The sequence below is a fragment of the Mobula birostris genome, chromosome 7 (assembly GCF_030028105.1).
Source record: "Mobula birostris isolate sMobBir1 chromosome 7, sMobBir1.hap1, whole genome shotgun sequence".
NCBI lineage: Eukaryota > Metazoa > Chordata > Chondrichthyes > Myliobatiformes > Myliobatidae > Mobula > Mobula birostris.
This window is the reverse complement of record NC_092376.1, coordinates 21,797,087-21,813,389: the sequence shown is the minus strand read 5'-3', so window position 1 is coordinate 21,813,389 and position 16,303 is coordinate 21,797,087. Positions and strand designations below refer to the sequence as shown.

Sequence of the window (16,303 nt, the reverse complement as noted above, 5' to 3'; positions counted from 1 at the left end):
AGTACCTTAATTCCTGGGATGGAAGGACTTTCATATGATGAAAGACTGGATCGACTAGGCTAATACTCACTGGAATTTAGAAGATTGAGGGGGGATCTTATTGAAACATATAAAATCCTAAAGGGATTGGACAGGCTCGATGCAGGAAGATTGTTCCCGATGTTGGGGAAGTCCAGAACGAGGGGTCACAGTTTAAGGATAAAGGGGAAGCCTTTTAGGACCGAGATGAGGAAAGACTTCTTCACACAGAGAGTGGTGAATCTGTGGAATTCTCTGCCACAGGGAACAGTTGAGGCCAGTTCATTGGCTATATTTAAGAGGGAGTTCGATATGGCCCTTGTGGCTAAAGGGATCAGAGGGTATGGAGAGAAGGCAGGTACAGGGTTCTGAGTTGGATGATCAGCCATGAACATACTGAATGACAGTGCAGGCTCTAAGGGCCGAATGGCCTACTCCTGCACCTATTTTCTATGTTTCTATGTTTCTCCCTGTGAAAATAGAGCAATTTTAACCAATAGAAGTAGTCCATAGAGGATGACTTTAAATACATTGGGTGCTTTGTTTCAATCTCAGTCAATCACAGCAATGAAGTTTGTCAATGATGCTGCACGAGCAACAGTGATGAAAGGGCTGTCAGTATTCACAACACTACCATTCTGTTTTCATCAATCCGCTTGCAAATTCTGTTCAATTTCTAATGTAATAAATCCAACATTTTAAATACACAAGATGTATGAGCAGCCTGTACTGACTGAGAGGAATGTTGAAAAGTGTGCAAACTCATTAAAGTGAAGAAATTCGTGTTGAGTTACAAAATTGAAACTAAGTACTTTGTCAGAAAAAGAGAAAATCTTGCCTGGAATAAATCATAAGTTAAAATAATCAGTCCAAATAGTAAAGATAAGTGCAGGTAGTAATTAGACGTGCTTCTCAAATAATGGCAAGTTAGATGTAATCAAAGACAAGAAGCTTTTGTAACCGAATAGCTGTTACCATACAGCAGTCCCTGTGAAGATTACCACCCACAGAGAATACAGTTCTGAGAATTAATCCAATTATTTCCATTGTGCCATACTCAAGTGCACATTTCCAATTTGGAATGTTATGTCTTCTGAGGTTTTAGAATCATTGAATGCTATAGCACGAAACAATCCCTTCATTTACCTAATCCATGTGGAACTGTTATTTTGTCTTGTCCCCTCTGCCCACAACTGGGCCACAGCCCTCCATATGCTTCCCATCCTTGTACTTATCAAAACTTCTCTTAAATGTTGCAGTCAAACTCGCATCCACTGCTTCTGCTTGCAGCTTGTTCCACACTCGCACTAGCCTCTGAGTGAAGAAGTTCCCCTCAAGTTCCTCTTAAATATTTTACCTTTCACCTTTAACCTATGAACTCTCGTTTTACTCTTACCCAATCTTAATGGACAAAACCTGCTTGAATTTACTCTATCTATACCCCTCATAATTTTGTATGCCTCTCCCCTCATTCTCCTATTGTCCAGGGGAAAAGTCCTAACCTATTCAACCTTACCCTATAACCCAAGCCTTCAGTATCTAGCAACATCCTGGTAGCTTTAAGATTCAAAATTGTTTAATGTCATTTCCAGTAAACAACTTTAAAAAGATAACAAAATAATCTTTCAGTTGGCACTACTGAAGCTGAGCAACAGCTTACTGGTGGTAAATAAGGCAAGAAATATGACTAAATATTTTATTAATAACACATTTCTGTGGTAAATTGTGGTAAATTATCATTGCAAACAATGAAGAGATGAGAGAAGATGAGGCTGACTCAAGGGTTGAGCCGGACGGACACGATACAAAGTCAGGGCGTGACATGTTCGAGGATACATGGTCAGAGCAAGGTCGAGATGAGATGAAGTTGGAGATGGAGTCGGAGAGGAATCAGTGCAGAGGAGTTTTGGGGCTCGTCCACCTGAACTGGGAGCAAGGTTGGATCTAATCGCTGAGCCTATTTGGAATGGTTGGAAACAGCCTCAAGTTGGATGCTGGGCTACAGGCCCTGAGCATATCACTGCAGTGGGGCCACGGTCCTAGGGCAGGGGACAACCCGCTGTTTGGACAAGGAAACGGATGGACTGAAAAGGCAAGGTATCCGGACTGGAGGCAAGGGTTGGGCCAATTCCGCTAGCTCTTCCAGGACACTTAGTCCTCTCTCCGTGGTGCTGAGGCTCTGAGGCTGCTCTGGCTGCTCCACACTCCATGTCTGGAGGCTTCACAGTGATTTGTCGGGCTGTGTGATGAACTGAGACTGAGGCTATGGGCCTGCCCCAGCTGCTCCAGGCTCCGGGTCTATGGATTCAATTTGGTTCAGAACGTTGTTGTTTGCTTTTACTGTTTGCATGATTTGCTTTTTTTCCCTCTCACTCTGTGCATTTGGTGTTGGCCTTTTTTTAAAATTGGGTTCTTTCAGGTTTCTTGCTTTGTGGCTGCCTGTAAGCAGTCAAATCTCAAGGTTGTTAATTTATACGTACTTTGGTAATCAATGTACTTTGAACAATTGTTCCTCGCTCCAATGCAGCACAAAAAACATAATAAGATAAAAAAAAACAGAATAATATTATATTATAAACTCAATAGATATAAATACATAAGTTAGGTTATATACATAGATACAGCTAGACACAAGAGTGTCTGTACATAAGATGACTGACAGGAAATTACCAAGTAGTGTGCTGGGGGAGTGGAAGAGTGGGTTAGTGGGTGGAGGTGTTGATCAGCTTTACTGCTTGAGGAAAGTAACTCCTTTTGAGTCTGGTGGCCCTGGTGTGGATGCTATGTAGCCTCCTCCCTGATGGAAGTGGGACAAGCAGTCCATGAGCAGGGTAGGTAGTATGTTACTGGCCCTTTTCCAGGATATATATATATATCCTTGATGGTGGGTAGGCTGGTGTTAGTGATGCATTGGCCAGTCTTGACTAACCATTCTAGAGCCTTCCTGTCCACCGCAGTGCAATTTCCATACCAACCAGTGAAGCAACCTGTTAGGATGCTCTCTACTGCACATCTGTAGAATGACATGAGTAAAAATGTGCAAAGTCCAGCTCTCATCAACCTCCTCGAAAAGCAGAGGCATTGGTGAGCTTTCCCGATTGTGCAGAATGTGTTCTGGGACCATGAGAGGTTGTGCGAGATGTGCACTCCCAGGAGTTTGAAACTGCTCGCAGTTCTTACTGCTGTGCTGCTGACGTAAAGCGGGGTGTGAATGGTGGGAGTTCTCCTGAAGCTGATGACCATCTCCTTTGCAACACACACAAAATGCTGGAGGAACTCGGCAGGTCAGGCAGCATCTATGGAAAGGAGTAAAGAGTCAGCATTTCAGGCCGAGCGCTTTCATCAGGACTGCTTGGATTTCCAGCATCTGCAGATTTTCTCATGTTTGTGAACCATCTCCTTCGTCTTGTTGGCATTGAGGAAGAGGTTAGTTGCCTGACACCAAGCACCGATCTCTTCTACGTCATCTTTGTAGGTCGTCTCACATTGTTGGTAATGAGCCTCACCACTGTCATGTCATTGGCGAACTTGACAATGTGATGACTCGGATGCTTGGCTGTGCACCTCTGTGCTCTTTCAAACTTAGTGAAATCTTTCCTGTAGGTAGGTGACATCAACTGCACACAATACTTCAAATTAGGCCTCACCATCACCTTATACAACTTCAACATAACATCTTACCTCCTGTAATCAGTACTTTGATTTATGAAGGCCGATGTGACTAAAGCTCTCCTTATACCCTTACCTAACTGTGATAGTACTTTCAGGGAATTATGGATCTCTATTCCCAGATCTCTCTGTTCTATCACACTACTCGGTACCTTACCATCCACTGTGCAAATCCTACTGTGGTTTGTCCTCCCAAAGTGCAACACTTCACATTTGTCTGCATTAAATTCCATCAGCCATTTTACAGCCCATGGACTTTTAATTCATTTTCCAACACTAGACAAGATGAATTCTGTTCTTTAATGCATGGCAAAGAGAAAATGCAGAAGGCAAATAATTGTAAATCATTTCTTGGTGAGCTAATTCTGAATACATACAAACATAATTAAATTGTGTAAAAGAAAGAATTTAACTAATTTAGGACATATCATTTTATCCATTATAAATGTGATACTTAAGTATTGAAATGGCATCTGCTAGATGTTTCTAGAATATTTGCAAGAAATCCCCTTTGGTGCTTTATAAACTTTGTAGCTAGCTTGACATCTTGCTGTATTAAGAAGAAATCTCCTGTCGACATACAAACGTAAATCAGAGTCACCTGCGGTAATGTCTTTACATCAGTGGTAACAGTCTTACAACACTTGTCAAATCCTCTCACAAACCAGACTAACTCTTCTAAGTTTCCTCATAACCTTCCAAAGGAAACAATTTCAGCCTTTCCTGTTGTTCCTTATAAGTACTGTATCTCAGCCCTTCGAACTTCTGAGCAAATCTCTGCATGCTGTCCAATGCCTTGAAAGGGCAACAGAGAGGTGTACATCATCATTTTTCCAACTTTACAAAGTTAAGACTGATCAAAAGCATCTCTAATCTTGCATTGATGTCAAATAAAATCGTGATTATTTTGAATTTTAATAGAATAGACTTAAAGTGATTTTGATTTAATTCTGTGAAAATTCCAACATAATTTTCAGAAAATACTGTTTTCACAATGCATGTGTAAAATTTGTTTTAAAACATGGCAATCAGTGTTTTCAAACAGTACAAAACTGTTCACCCTTTCGGTTTAAGTTCTGTGAGGCAATTAATGCTTCCAAAAGAAAGGATTACTCTGTTTTGTATGGATTGGAATTGAGCAGTATTGGCGCTTGCCCTTCCCTTGGACTACATCAGTGACGTGGAGAGGGGGAACCCACTGCATGGGCAACAGCCGGTTCTTCAAATCTTCCCGCCCAGACTGTGTACCCTGGAGAGAACACAGTCCACCAGAGGCGCAAACCCATGATCCCCTGGGATCGACGGTTGCTTACGATACTGGAATTGAACAAGAGTTTTGCAGAAATAGATATTCCATAATAACTTGTCTTGGATTTCTTCAGGCTTTGTTTACTATGTGACTGATCCCAAATAGAAAATAATGGAGGTTAATTCCATTCAGATAATGTTTATTTAGAGATACAGTATGGTAACAAGAAAATGGGTGGCCCAATGAGCCTACGCTACTCGATTACACCTATGTGACCAATTAACCTACTTACTCATATGTCTTTGGAATTGGAAGGAAACCGGATCACCCAGAGGAAACCCATTTGGTCATGGGGAGAACATAAAAACAGACAGCGGCAGGAATTGAACCTGGGTCACTGGCATTGTAGTGGCGTTATGCTACCTACGTGCACTGTTTCTTCAGTAACAGTGCAAACTTCTATTGCACTGAACTTTTCTGGGCAATATACACATGAAAATAGTTTTATATCAAAGCCTATGAAATTAAAATTACATTTTTCACAACAGATGTTTCTTTGGCCTTGTTCTATCTAAAAGTAATCACATTGATCTGGATGATTAAGAGATTCCAGGTGGAGCTGCTGTGAAGTACCCTTGCCAATATGTTTTATGTAATCAGTTTACACAAAATTACTTTCCCATCTTTGTGAAATGGAATGTATCAATTTTACTTGCCTTAAATAACTTTTTTCACTGGGGACGTTAAAATATCTGATCAAGTCAAATAATGGCTGGAGGGTTTCAGCAAACTGTTGGTGTTCAGACAATTCACAGAGACATGCGGTATACTCTGGACTTACACGTATCCACTCTGAGTTGGGTACTTACTGGACAACAGATGCTGCCTACTTCACTCAGAGGGTGGTGTGAGCGTGGAACGAGCTGCCTGTGGAAGTGGTGGATATGAGTTCAATTGTAACGTTTAACAAACATTCAGGTAGGTAAATGGTTGAGAGGAGTATGGAAGGGTATGGTACAGGAGCAAGTAGCTAGGACTAGTCGGAAGACCATGACCAAAAGACCAGAGTAGATAGGTTGAAAGGCCTGTTTCTGTGTTGTAGTGCTCGATGACTCTATAAAAAGATACTAGCAGTCTAACCTATCTATGTCTCTCACAATCCTATAAACTCTTATCAGATAAGGGAGGAAAAGAAAGAAATGTATGGAAATGAAGCCTAGTGATTGTCCAATTCAAAGACAGCCTGTTATACTTCAGGATAATCAATCCATCATAGTAACCAATGCTGTGACTCCTTCCTCCAATGCAACTCCACCAATAGCAGTGGCAGTGACTTCTATGTACTGCATTTATATGTCTCCACTCTGATTCGGGAAATTCTGGATGACAGATGCTGCCATATCTGTCAGTCCTCCCCACTTCTGGAGTTAATGTGGCCTCCAACAATGAAGTCCAGACTTGTAAAGATCTCCCAGCAACACACAGAGAAATCACCCCTCACATTTTACAATAGGTGAGATGATCAGAGATCACACGCATCTACTGGAGATTCTCTGCCTGCAGGATAGGAAAGGTAGTGCATTAACATTAGTTATTTTATGTAATGTGCAATGTGTGATGATTTGCATTTTAATGTGCCGTATCATGCTGATTTTTACCCAGCAGTTCTGTGGAAAACAGCTGGCTTTAGTGTTCACATCTGACTCCTACATTGCGCATTGCTTCGTAGATGTCAGGAACGTGCTGGAGGTCAAGTCTTGGTGTATCAGACCTCCTCGTATGCTGCTGTACTCCACACTAAGAGCAGATGTGGAGCTCAGCCACGCAGAGAAGCTGGATACATGGTGTAATGTCATTCATTGAACAGGATGCCAGATTGGATTGAAAAGGAAAATTCAGGTAAGTGGTTCTTTTTTCTTTTACTTAGTCTCAATTTACACAATTAACTCCAATGATTAAACCGCTTCAGTTATTTGCAAATGACCTGATTATCAGCTACATTTAGAAATAGTTTATAGCAATTTCACACTATCTTGGTACAACTGAAAACAATAAACCAATTCAATACAATTCTTATTTTCAATACTTGACAACAAATTAATTATTATATCGGTTATATTATTGAAATGTTTCTAAATCTCAGGGACATTTAAAACTGTTGAACTGTTGTACATGTTTAGCAGGAATCAAAGGTGCAATTCTAACCTAAACTCTGTGGAGTGTTCTGGGGCAGAGCCTGAAAAATACACTCAGTGGCCACTGTATTAGTCACACTGGCTTGTTAATGCAAATATCTAATCAGCCAACCATGTGGCAGCAATTCAAAGCATAAAACAGTGCTGACATGTCCAAAAGGTTGAGCTGTTCTTGAGACCAAATGTCAGAATGAAGAAGAAATGGGATCTAAGTGACTGTGGAGTGATCGTTGGTGTGAGACGGGGTGGTTCGAGTTTTTCAGAAACTGCTGCTGTCCTGGGATTTTCACACACAACAGTCTCTACTGAGTTTACAGAGAATGGTGCAAAAAAAAACCCAAAATAACATCAGCGAGCAGCAGTTTTGTGAGCAAAAGTAGCTTTGTTAATGAGAGAGGTCAGAGGAGAATGTCCAGACTGGTTCAAGCAGACAGGAAGGGGACAGGAACTCAAGTAACCATGAGTTACGACAGTGGTGTGCAGAAGGACATCTCGGAACACACATCGAACCGTGAAGTGGATGAACTAAACAGCAGCCGATCACAAATATACACTCAATGGCCACTTTATTAGGTATAGAAGGTAACTAATAAAGTGGCCACTGAGTGTATACTTCTTGAGGCTTCTTAGTATCCTGACATCTGCTTCTACATCTGACTTGGGTGAGCATAAGTGGGAGGGTGATTGCAAGCAACAACTTGAAGGTGGTGGACCATGTCCAGGTAGTTCCTGCCTTTTGTGTTTTAACTTTTATTAAAATCCTATTGCACATTTCCATCATGTGGTTTAAAGACAACCCGCCCAGAGTCGGTGGTTAAAAAACATTTGTACCCTATCAGGATATCACTAGATTAATGCACGGTTGCAGGCTAGAATTTCTGTCAACAATTTAAAATGACTTTATCATTAATTTGCTGATCTACTGTGCAACTATGTGACGCAGAATGAACGGAAATTAAGAGTGCTGCTGGAAAGACGTGGCTACTAATTTCATTGTGGATTAGATCAGCAAAATAGGGACGTTGTTATAGAAACACAATGGAAAAAAACATGTTCGGATTAAACAATTGTCTCAGTCTTCAATACGGACATGGAACACTGAAAAGTCCTTTCTTAATTCTTTTAGCACAATTGCAAGCTGTAAGGAAACTTGTAGTTTTTTTTAATAGTCTGAATACATCCATGGTCTGCTGCTGACCGTGAGCCTGGGACGTTTTCTCTCATTTACGGCTGTTATTAAAATGTGGCACCATGTTCCCAATTAAATCCCTTGGCAACTGAGATTTACGCTATTACAATCTGTGATGTAAGGGTGAAGTGAGAATAGACTTCAGCTGGTCTCATTAGCCTAAAGTTCAGGAGTCATCAGTCGAATGAAATGCAATTTTCAGGAGTCAAAATTCATCGCCCTATATTTCAGTACGAAGCTATAAATAGGGCACATAATTCTGATTTTCTTTTCACATCCGCATCTGGTGCGTGTGATGATATAAACCCTTTTAATCCTTTTAACTGCACTTTCAAATCACAAAATAGAATGGGAAAATCTACTTATTTATTTCCTACTTTCAATTTCTTCAATATATCAACCAGTTCAATGAGCTCAATGTCTGAAGATGCCTGTTTCTATTCATTTAGTCCCAAGACATATTCCCCTTCACACTCTCTTTACATAGCCATGTATTTTAAGTACTTTCTACACAGAAATTTGTTCAAATTCTTAGCTTCTTTCTCTGAAAGTTTCCTTCTGACAAATGGCTCAAATGCTTCTCAGTAACATACACTCAGTGTCCATCTTGTTAGGTACCTCCTGTATCTAATAAAGGGACCACTGAGCGATTGTATATGGTCTTCTGTTGCTGTAACACTTCGAGATTGAAAGTGCTGTGCATTCAGAGATGCTCTTCAACACAGCACTGTTGTAGTGCATGGTTCACTGAGTTACTGACACCTTCCTGTCTGCTTGAAACAGTCTGGCTGTTACAATCATTAGCAAGGCATTTTTGCCCAGAGAACTGCCACTAACTGGATTTTTTGGGTTTTTTTTTTCAAATTTATAGAGAATGTTGTGCATGAAAATCCCAGGAGATCAACAGTTTCTGAGGTACTCAAACCACCTCATCTGGCACCAACAAAGTCAAAGTCTTAAATTAGTCACATTTCTTCCCCATTCTGATCATTGATCTGAACAACAACAACTTCTTGACTGTGTCTGCATTCTTTAATACGCTGAGTTTCTGCCACATAATTGGCTGATTAGATATTTGCATTAGCAGGCAGGTGTACAGGTTTACCTCAAAAAATAGCCACTGAGTGTATACTTTGCTCCTTCGTTTGTATGTGGAATATTGTATGGTGTGGGCAATCATTGTCTTTTCTTGACCATGATTCTACTTGGCAATTTTTCTACAGAAGTGGTTTGCCATTGTCTTCTTCTGGAGAGTGTCTTTACTCTTCAGAGATTGTCTTCCTGTCATCAGCGGCCGCATAACTGGGACTTGCGATATGCACCAGTTGCTCATACGACCATCGACCACCTGATCCTATGGCTTCACATGACCCTGATCTGGGGCTAAACAGGTGCTACACCTTGCCCAAGGGTGACCTGCAGGCTAGCAGAGGGAAGGAGCACCTTACACCTCCTTTGGTGGAGACATATCTTCAAGCTGCCACCCAGATCCTTTGTCATCTGTGCCATGATTTTCTATCTGAGTGCAGAATCATGGTGAAAGGTCGAACTATGACAAGAAGGAGCTCTGCTTCACATTTTTTATTTATTATTACTTTACAATGACGAAGAAAATGTCCAATAATACCTAATGCCCAGGATACCCCCAGTAAATATTAAAATCCAGCAATGCCATGAGTGCCATGGCCAGATCTAAAGCTACTCTTAAGAGATCAATTGACCAAAGCCTTTGAATTGGAATTAATAGCATGAAGAGGATGAAGAACAATTACAAGATACTTTCAGTCTCAAATTATGGTTAAAGTAACAGCACTTATATTCCTTGAGGTAATCTATTGGAAACACTGCCTTCAGACTAGTATTAACTGCATTTTAACTTTACATCCTGTTGAAATTGGACAGGCCACAGTTAAAAGCAAGATAATGAAACTATTCCTCCGATTCCACTGCCTTCCCACCACATCTCAATATAGTTATGAGAAAGGCTCCCACAGGCTTTACCATTGCAACCCAGTCCAGAATCCTAGCCAAGTTCAAGTTCAGTTTATTGTCATCCAACCAAACTCATGGATACCGTCAAATGAAACAATGTTCCTCTGGACCAAGGTGCACAACACGGTGCATATAACTCACACACATAGCAAATAAAGTAATATTACCACAAATAAATTAACGTATAATAAGGTGCATATACAATACAAGTGAAAAAGCAAACAGTAATGTATGAGATCATGAAAAGGCAACATAACTTCAATGGACATGTGATTAGGAAAGAGGAGTTAGGGTGCACGGTAATTATGGGAAAGATTGAAGGGAAGAAAGCAAATGGAAGGCAAAGACAAATGATGATGGAGACAGCAGCCAGAGAACTGGAAATGAATACCAATGAATTGATCCACTTGACCCGAAGCAGGAGTGTGTGGGCCATGGCAGTCAAAGCAAACTGGGCACGGCACCTGATGAAGATGATGATAATGCTACTGGCGCTTCATACTTGATGAGACATGGGTGGTGGCAGGGAGTTCAGTAGTCTTACTGCCTTGGGAAAGAAGCTGTTCCCCATCCTAACAATTCTTGCCCCAAAGCTACGGCACCTGCTGCCTGATTGTAGGGGATCAAAGAGATCGTTCGATGGAGTCAGAGGCTGGAGCAGGGGATATCTGGCAGCTTGACTGTCAGGTCATAGGATACCCAGGCAAGTAATTTCTTCCATACTTCCATCTATGTCAGGAGAACTTGGTCCTCCTTTACCCAAGGTAACCCCACCCTACCTCTGCTTGCTATTGATCCTGGCCACAGCCTATTGCTGCTTAAATTCTTGGTCCTGCCCTCAGCCAGTTAGTGGACCCAATTAGACATAGAATAGTAGAGCCCAGGGCCAAGAATGTTGTCATATAGCCTGCTGACAGCAATTATTTGAGTTCATGAACCTCAAAACCCTGAATGGCAGCTGGCGGGTAACACTCTGCCCCTTAACCCTATTGTGAGCAAGTAGCCTCATGAAGGAAATATTAGATAAAAATGGAATAAACGTACTCACCCATAATCTCACTTGGTTCTTTGTTGTAGAGCTTTTTGTTCCAATAAAGAAGTCTCAAGAATGGAAAGGACACCAAAAGCACCAAGATAATTCCAACAAACATGTGTCCTGTGAACGACGCAAAGTGCAGACCCTGTGGTGAGGTGCAAAAAAAAAGGAACAATATGGCAAAAGTCAAGAGATGCCAGAAATCTTCAAGTTGGCAATTTTCTCAGAACAATAATAATTTCTCACCTTTACATGGAACATATAGTGTGGAAAAAATGGTCAAAAACCTCAAGGTGCAATCAGAAAATTAATCTCACCAAACCTGGATTGGTCACCTCATGATGGGAAGGATGTGGAAGCTTGAGAAAAGGTGCAGAGGAGATTTACCAGGATGCTGCCTGCACTAGAGATCGTGTGTTAATGAAGTAAGGTTGAGCAAGCTGGGGCTTTTTCTAGGGTGAGAGGTGGCTTGATAGAGTTATAAGATGATAAGGGGCATTGATAGAGTGGACAGCCAGCACCTTCTTCCCAAGAAGGAAATACTTAACACAACATAGCATAATTTTAAGGTGACTGGAGGAAAGTATAGGGGGGATGTCAGAGGTAGGATTTTTACACAGAGAATGGTGGGTACATAGATCAGGGGTGGTGATAGAGGCAGATCCATTAGAGACATTTAAGAGAATATTAGCTAAGCAAATGGATGAAAGAAGAATGGAGGGCTATGTGGGAGGTAAGAGTTAGATTGGTCTTGGAGTAGGTTAAAAGATTGGCACAACATTGCGAGCCAAGAGGCCTGTACTGTGCTGTATTATTCTATGTTCTATGTCCAAATCGAAGGAGGAGATATTGGTCATAGCTAAAGAACATAAAACATGGATAATATAAAAATAGAGTCACTGGTATACATCACATTGAGTTCACTGTAAGATCATCCACAATAGCCCAGTCCATCACAGGCAAAACTCACCCACCATTGAGCACATGTACAACAAGCACTGCCACAAGAACAGTGCATCATTATCAAGGACCCTCAGCATTCAGGCCATGCTACTACCATCAGGCAGGAGGTACAGCAGCCTTAGGTCCCACAGCTCCAGGTTCAGGAACTCTTATTACCCTGCAACCATCAGGCTCCTGAACCAGGGTGGATAAATTCACTCACCTCATCTCTGATCAGATGCCACAACCTACAGAATCACTTTCAAGGACTCTACAACTCATGTTCTTAGTATTATTTATTTATTTTTATTTGTGCAATTCATCATCTTTCACACATTGGTCATTTGATAGCCTTTGCTTATTTATAAATACAAAAGATTCTGCAGGTGCTGGAAATCCAGAGAAACACACACACACAAAATGCTGGATGAACTCACCGGGTCAGGCAGTATCCATGGAAATGAATAAACAGTCGACATTTTGAGCAAGACCCTCCATCAAACTGGAATGGAAGAGGGAAGATGCCAGAATGCCTTCCCACTTCCTTTCGAGTCCTGACTGAAGAAGGGTCTTGGTCCAAAAGGCAACTGTTTATCCATTTCCATAGATGCTGCCTCAACTATTGAGTTCCTCCAGTGTTTTGTGTTTGGTTTATATATAGGTTTTTCATCAATTCTTCCATATTTCTTTATTTTCCTGTAAATGCATGCAAGAAAATTAACTCAAGATAGTATATGGTGACATATACGAGGAATTCTGCAGATGCTGGAAATTCAAGCAACACACATCAAAGTTGCTGGTGAATGCAGCAGGCCAGGCAGTATCTCTAGGAAAAGGTACAGTCGACGTTTCAGGCCGAGACCTTTCTTCAGGACTAACTGAAGGAAGAGCTAGTAAGAGATTTGAAAGTGGGAGGGGGAGGGGGAGATCCAAAATGATAGGAGAAGACAGGAGGGGGAGGGATGGAGCCAAGAGCTGGACAAGTGATTGGCAAAAGGGATATGAGAGGATCGTGGGACAGGAGGCCCAGGGAGAAGGAAAAGGGGGAGGGGGGGGAAAACCCAGAGGATGGGCAAGGGGTATAGTCAGAGGGACAGAGGGAGAAAAAGACTTTCTCCCTTGTACCCCATCCGTTATTTACTTATACACCCCACCTCTCCCCCGTACCCATCCATTATTTATTTATTTACACATATTCTTTCTCTCTCTCTCCTTTTTCTCCCTCTGTCCCTCTCACTATACCCCTTGCCCATCCTCCGGGTTTTTCCCCCCTCCCCCTTTTCCTTCTCCCTGATCCTCCTGTCCCATGATCCTCTCATATCCCCTTTGCCAATCACCTGTCCAGCTCTTGGCTCCATCCCTCCCCCTCCTGTCTTCTCCTATCATTTTGGATCTCCCCCTCCCCCTCCCCCTCCCACTTTCAAATCTCTTACTAGCTCTTCCTTCAGCTAGTCCTGACGAAGGGTCTCGGCCTGAAACGTCGACTGTACCTCTTCCAATAGATGCTGCCTGGCCTGCTATGTTCACCAGCAACTCTGATATGGTGACATATACATACTTTGATTTTAAATGTACTTTGACTTTGATCTGCCTCAGCTTTAGTTTTTCCAACTTATCGCAAAATCCCTTGACTCCTTAGCTGTGAAAGTCAACCTAAGTAATGAACAGCTGAACATCAACAAGCTAGAAATAGAAGAGATTTTAAATCCTCCCACAATTTTACGATCACAATTTGGAACTCACTGTTTCTAAGAGTGTGTTAAATATTCAGGATGTTTGGATAAGAACTCCATCTCAGCAGTGAGCTCTGACAAAGGGCCACAGACCCAAAATGTTAACTACTTCTCCTTCCACACATGCTGACTGAGTGAATAAGTTTTTCCAGCAATTTTTCTCCTTTTTGTTTCAGATTTCCAGCATCTGCAGGTTTTTGACTTTCCTTCATTGTCTCAGCATTGCCCACCCATAACATTATGCTCATTTGTCTGAAGTGGGGCTTATGCAGGAGAAAAAAAGTCTTAATTGCAATCACCCAAGTAACAGTTAACAGTTGTGAAGCAAAGAGATCACCCCTCATTCCCTGCTCCTATTTCTTGTGTTTTTATGTTTCTTATGTTCTTATGGAAACGCCAATGCCTTTGAATGGAAAATCCTAAAAAAGGTAATGGATTTTGTCTAGTATATCACGGGTAAGGCCCTTCCAACCATTAAGCACATCTACATGCAACATCGAAGGAAAGCAGCATCTGTCATCAGAAATCCTCATCACTTAGGCCATGCTCTCTTCTCGCTGCTGCCATCAGGCAGAAGGTACAAGCATCTCAGGACTCAGACCGCTAGGTTCAAGAACAGTTGCTAAACTATCAGGCTCTTGAATAAAAGGGGATAACTACTCTCACTTGCCCTATCATTGAAATGTTCCTACAACCAATGATCTCAGTTTAATAACTCTTTATCTCATTATCATTATTTATTGCTATTTATTTATATTTGCACTTGTACAGTTTGTTGTCTTCTGCACTCTAGTTGATCTTTCATTGATCCTGTTACAGTTACTATTCTATAAATGTGCTGAGTATGCTCGCAGAAAAAATGAATCTCAGGGTTGTATGTGGTGAGGTATCTGTACATAGATAACAGAATTTACTTTGAGCTTTGAACTTTGATACTTTTTCCATACCAACATGTAACTTGGCTTCCTAACTGTTTGTTGGGGCCTTTATGAACCTGCTTTGAGATTCTTGCATGAATTCCAAGTCTACTTGAATGCTCACCTGCTAAATATTCTGCTGTTTCCTTCTGCTTGGCAAAATAGACAATTTCACACTTCATGTTTCATCTGCCCAACCAAGCCAAGCCTATGGATATCTTCTTTCTTTTATCATCTCATGTTGTTATGACAATCATTTCTTGCGGATGTTATTATTGCAAGATTATTATGACAATCTATTATTGTCTGCATGAACCTTCACTGTGTTCTTTTACTTGTGTATGATTCAAAAGGCATGAAAACAGGTTCTTCAGTCCACTGTAGACACAAGAGACTGTGACGCTGAAACTTGGCTGCGTAGCCGTTAGAGCGATGCTATTACAGCTCGAGGCGTCAGAGCTCGGAGTTGAATTTCAATGGCATCTGTAAGGAGTTTGTACATTCTCCTCATGAACGTGTGGGCTTCCTCCAGGTGCTCCGGTTTCCTCCCACATTCCAAAGACATACCGGTTAGTAGGTTAATTGCTCCTTGTAAATTGTCCTGTGATTAGGCTAGGGTTAAATAGGAAGCTGAGCAGCGCTGCTCATTGGCCCAGAAGGGTCTGTTCCATGCTGTATCTTTACATAAATAGATAAATAGATAGACAGATAAATAGGTAAATAAATTGGCTGGATGAACTCAGCGTATTGAGCAGGGAGAACTCAGTGCGAAATGACAATGTTTTGGGTTGAAGCACGACTGCAGTCTTGCTGCTCCACTCTCAAGCTTTTGACCCGAGACGTTTCTTCCCACAGTTGCGGTTCGACCAGCTGAACCCTTCCAACAGACTATTTGTTCCTTCAGCCCACTATCAAGCGTCCACTTACACTGACCCACATTTATTCCCTCCACAGTCCCACCAATTCCACCCAGATTCTGCCACTCACCTACATTTTAAACACTACCATCGGTGGCTCAATTAACCTACCATCCCACATCATAGGAATGTGGGAGGAAATAAGAGCATCCATAGCAATCATAGTCAGACTTATTATCACCTACAAATGCAGTGAAATTTGTTGTTTTGTGGCAGCAGTACATTGCAATACATAAACATTATTACAAGTTACAATAAGTAATATATTGTAAGTGGTGCAAACAGAGAGCAGACTAGCAAGATGGTACCCATTGGCTCATGACCATTCAGAAATCTGATAGTGGAGGGAAGGAGATGTTCTTAAAACATTGAATGTGCATCTTCAGGCTCCTGTACATCCTCCCTGAAGGTACTAATGAGATGAGAGCATATCCTGGATGGTGGGG

The 16,303-nt window shown here is 41.5% G+C and overlaps 1 protein-coding gene across 1 annotated transcript in view; it reads right to left on the bottom strand.

Moving 5' to 3' along the window:
- oca2 (oculocutaneous albinism II) overlaps positions 1-16,303 on the bottom strand; it is a 503,930-nt gene that overhangs the window by 199,741 nt on the left and 287,886 nt on the right. Inside the window, exon 14 of the mRNA XM_072264241.1 lies at positions 11,361-11,493. Coding sequence (XP_072120342.1) covers positions 11,361-11,493 — 133 coding nt within the window. The remainder of the gene's footprint in view (positions 1-11,360; positions 11,494-16,303) is intronic.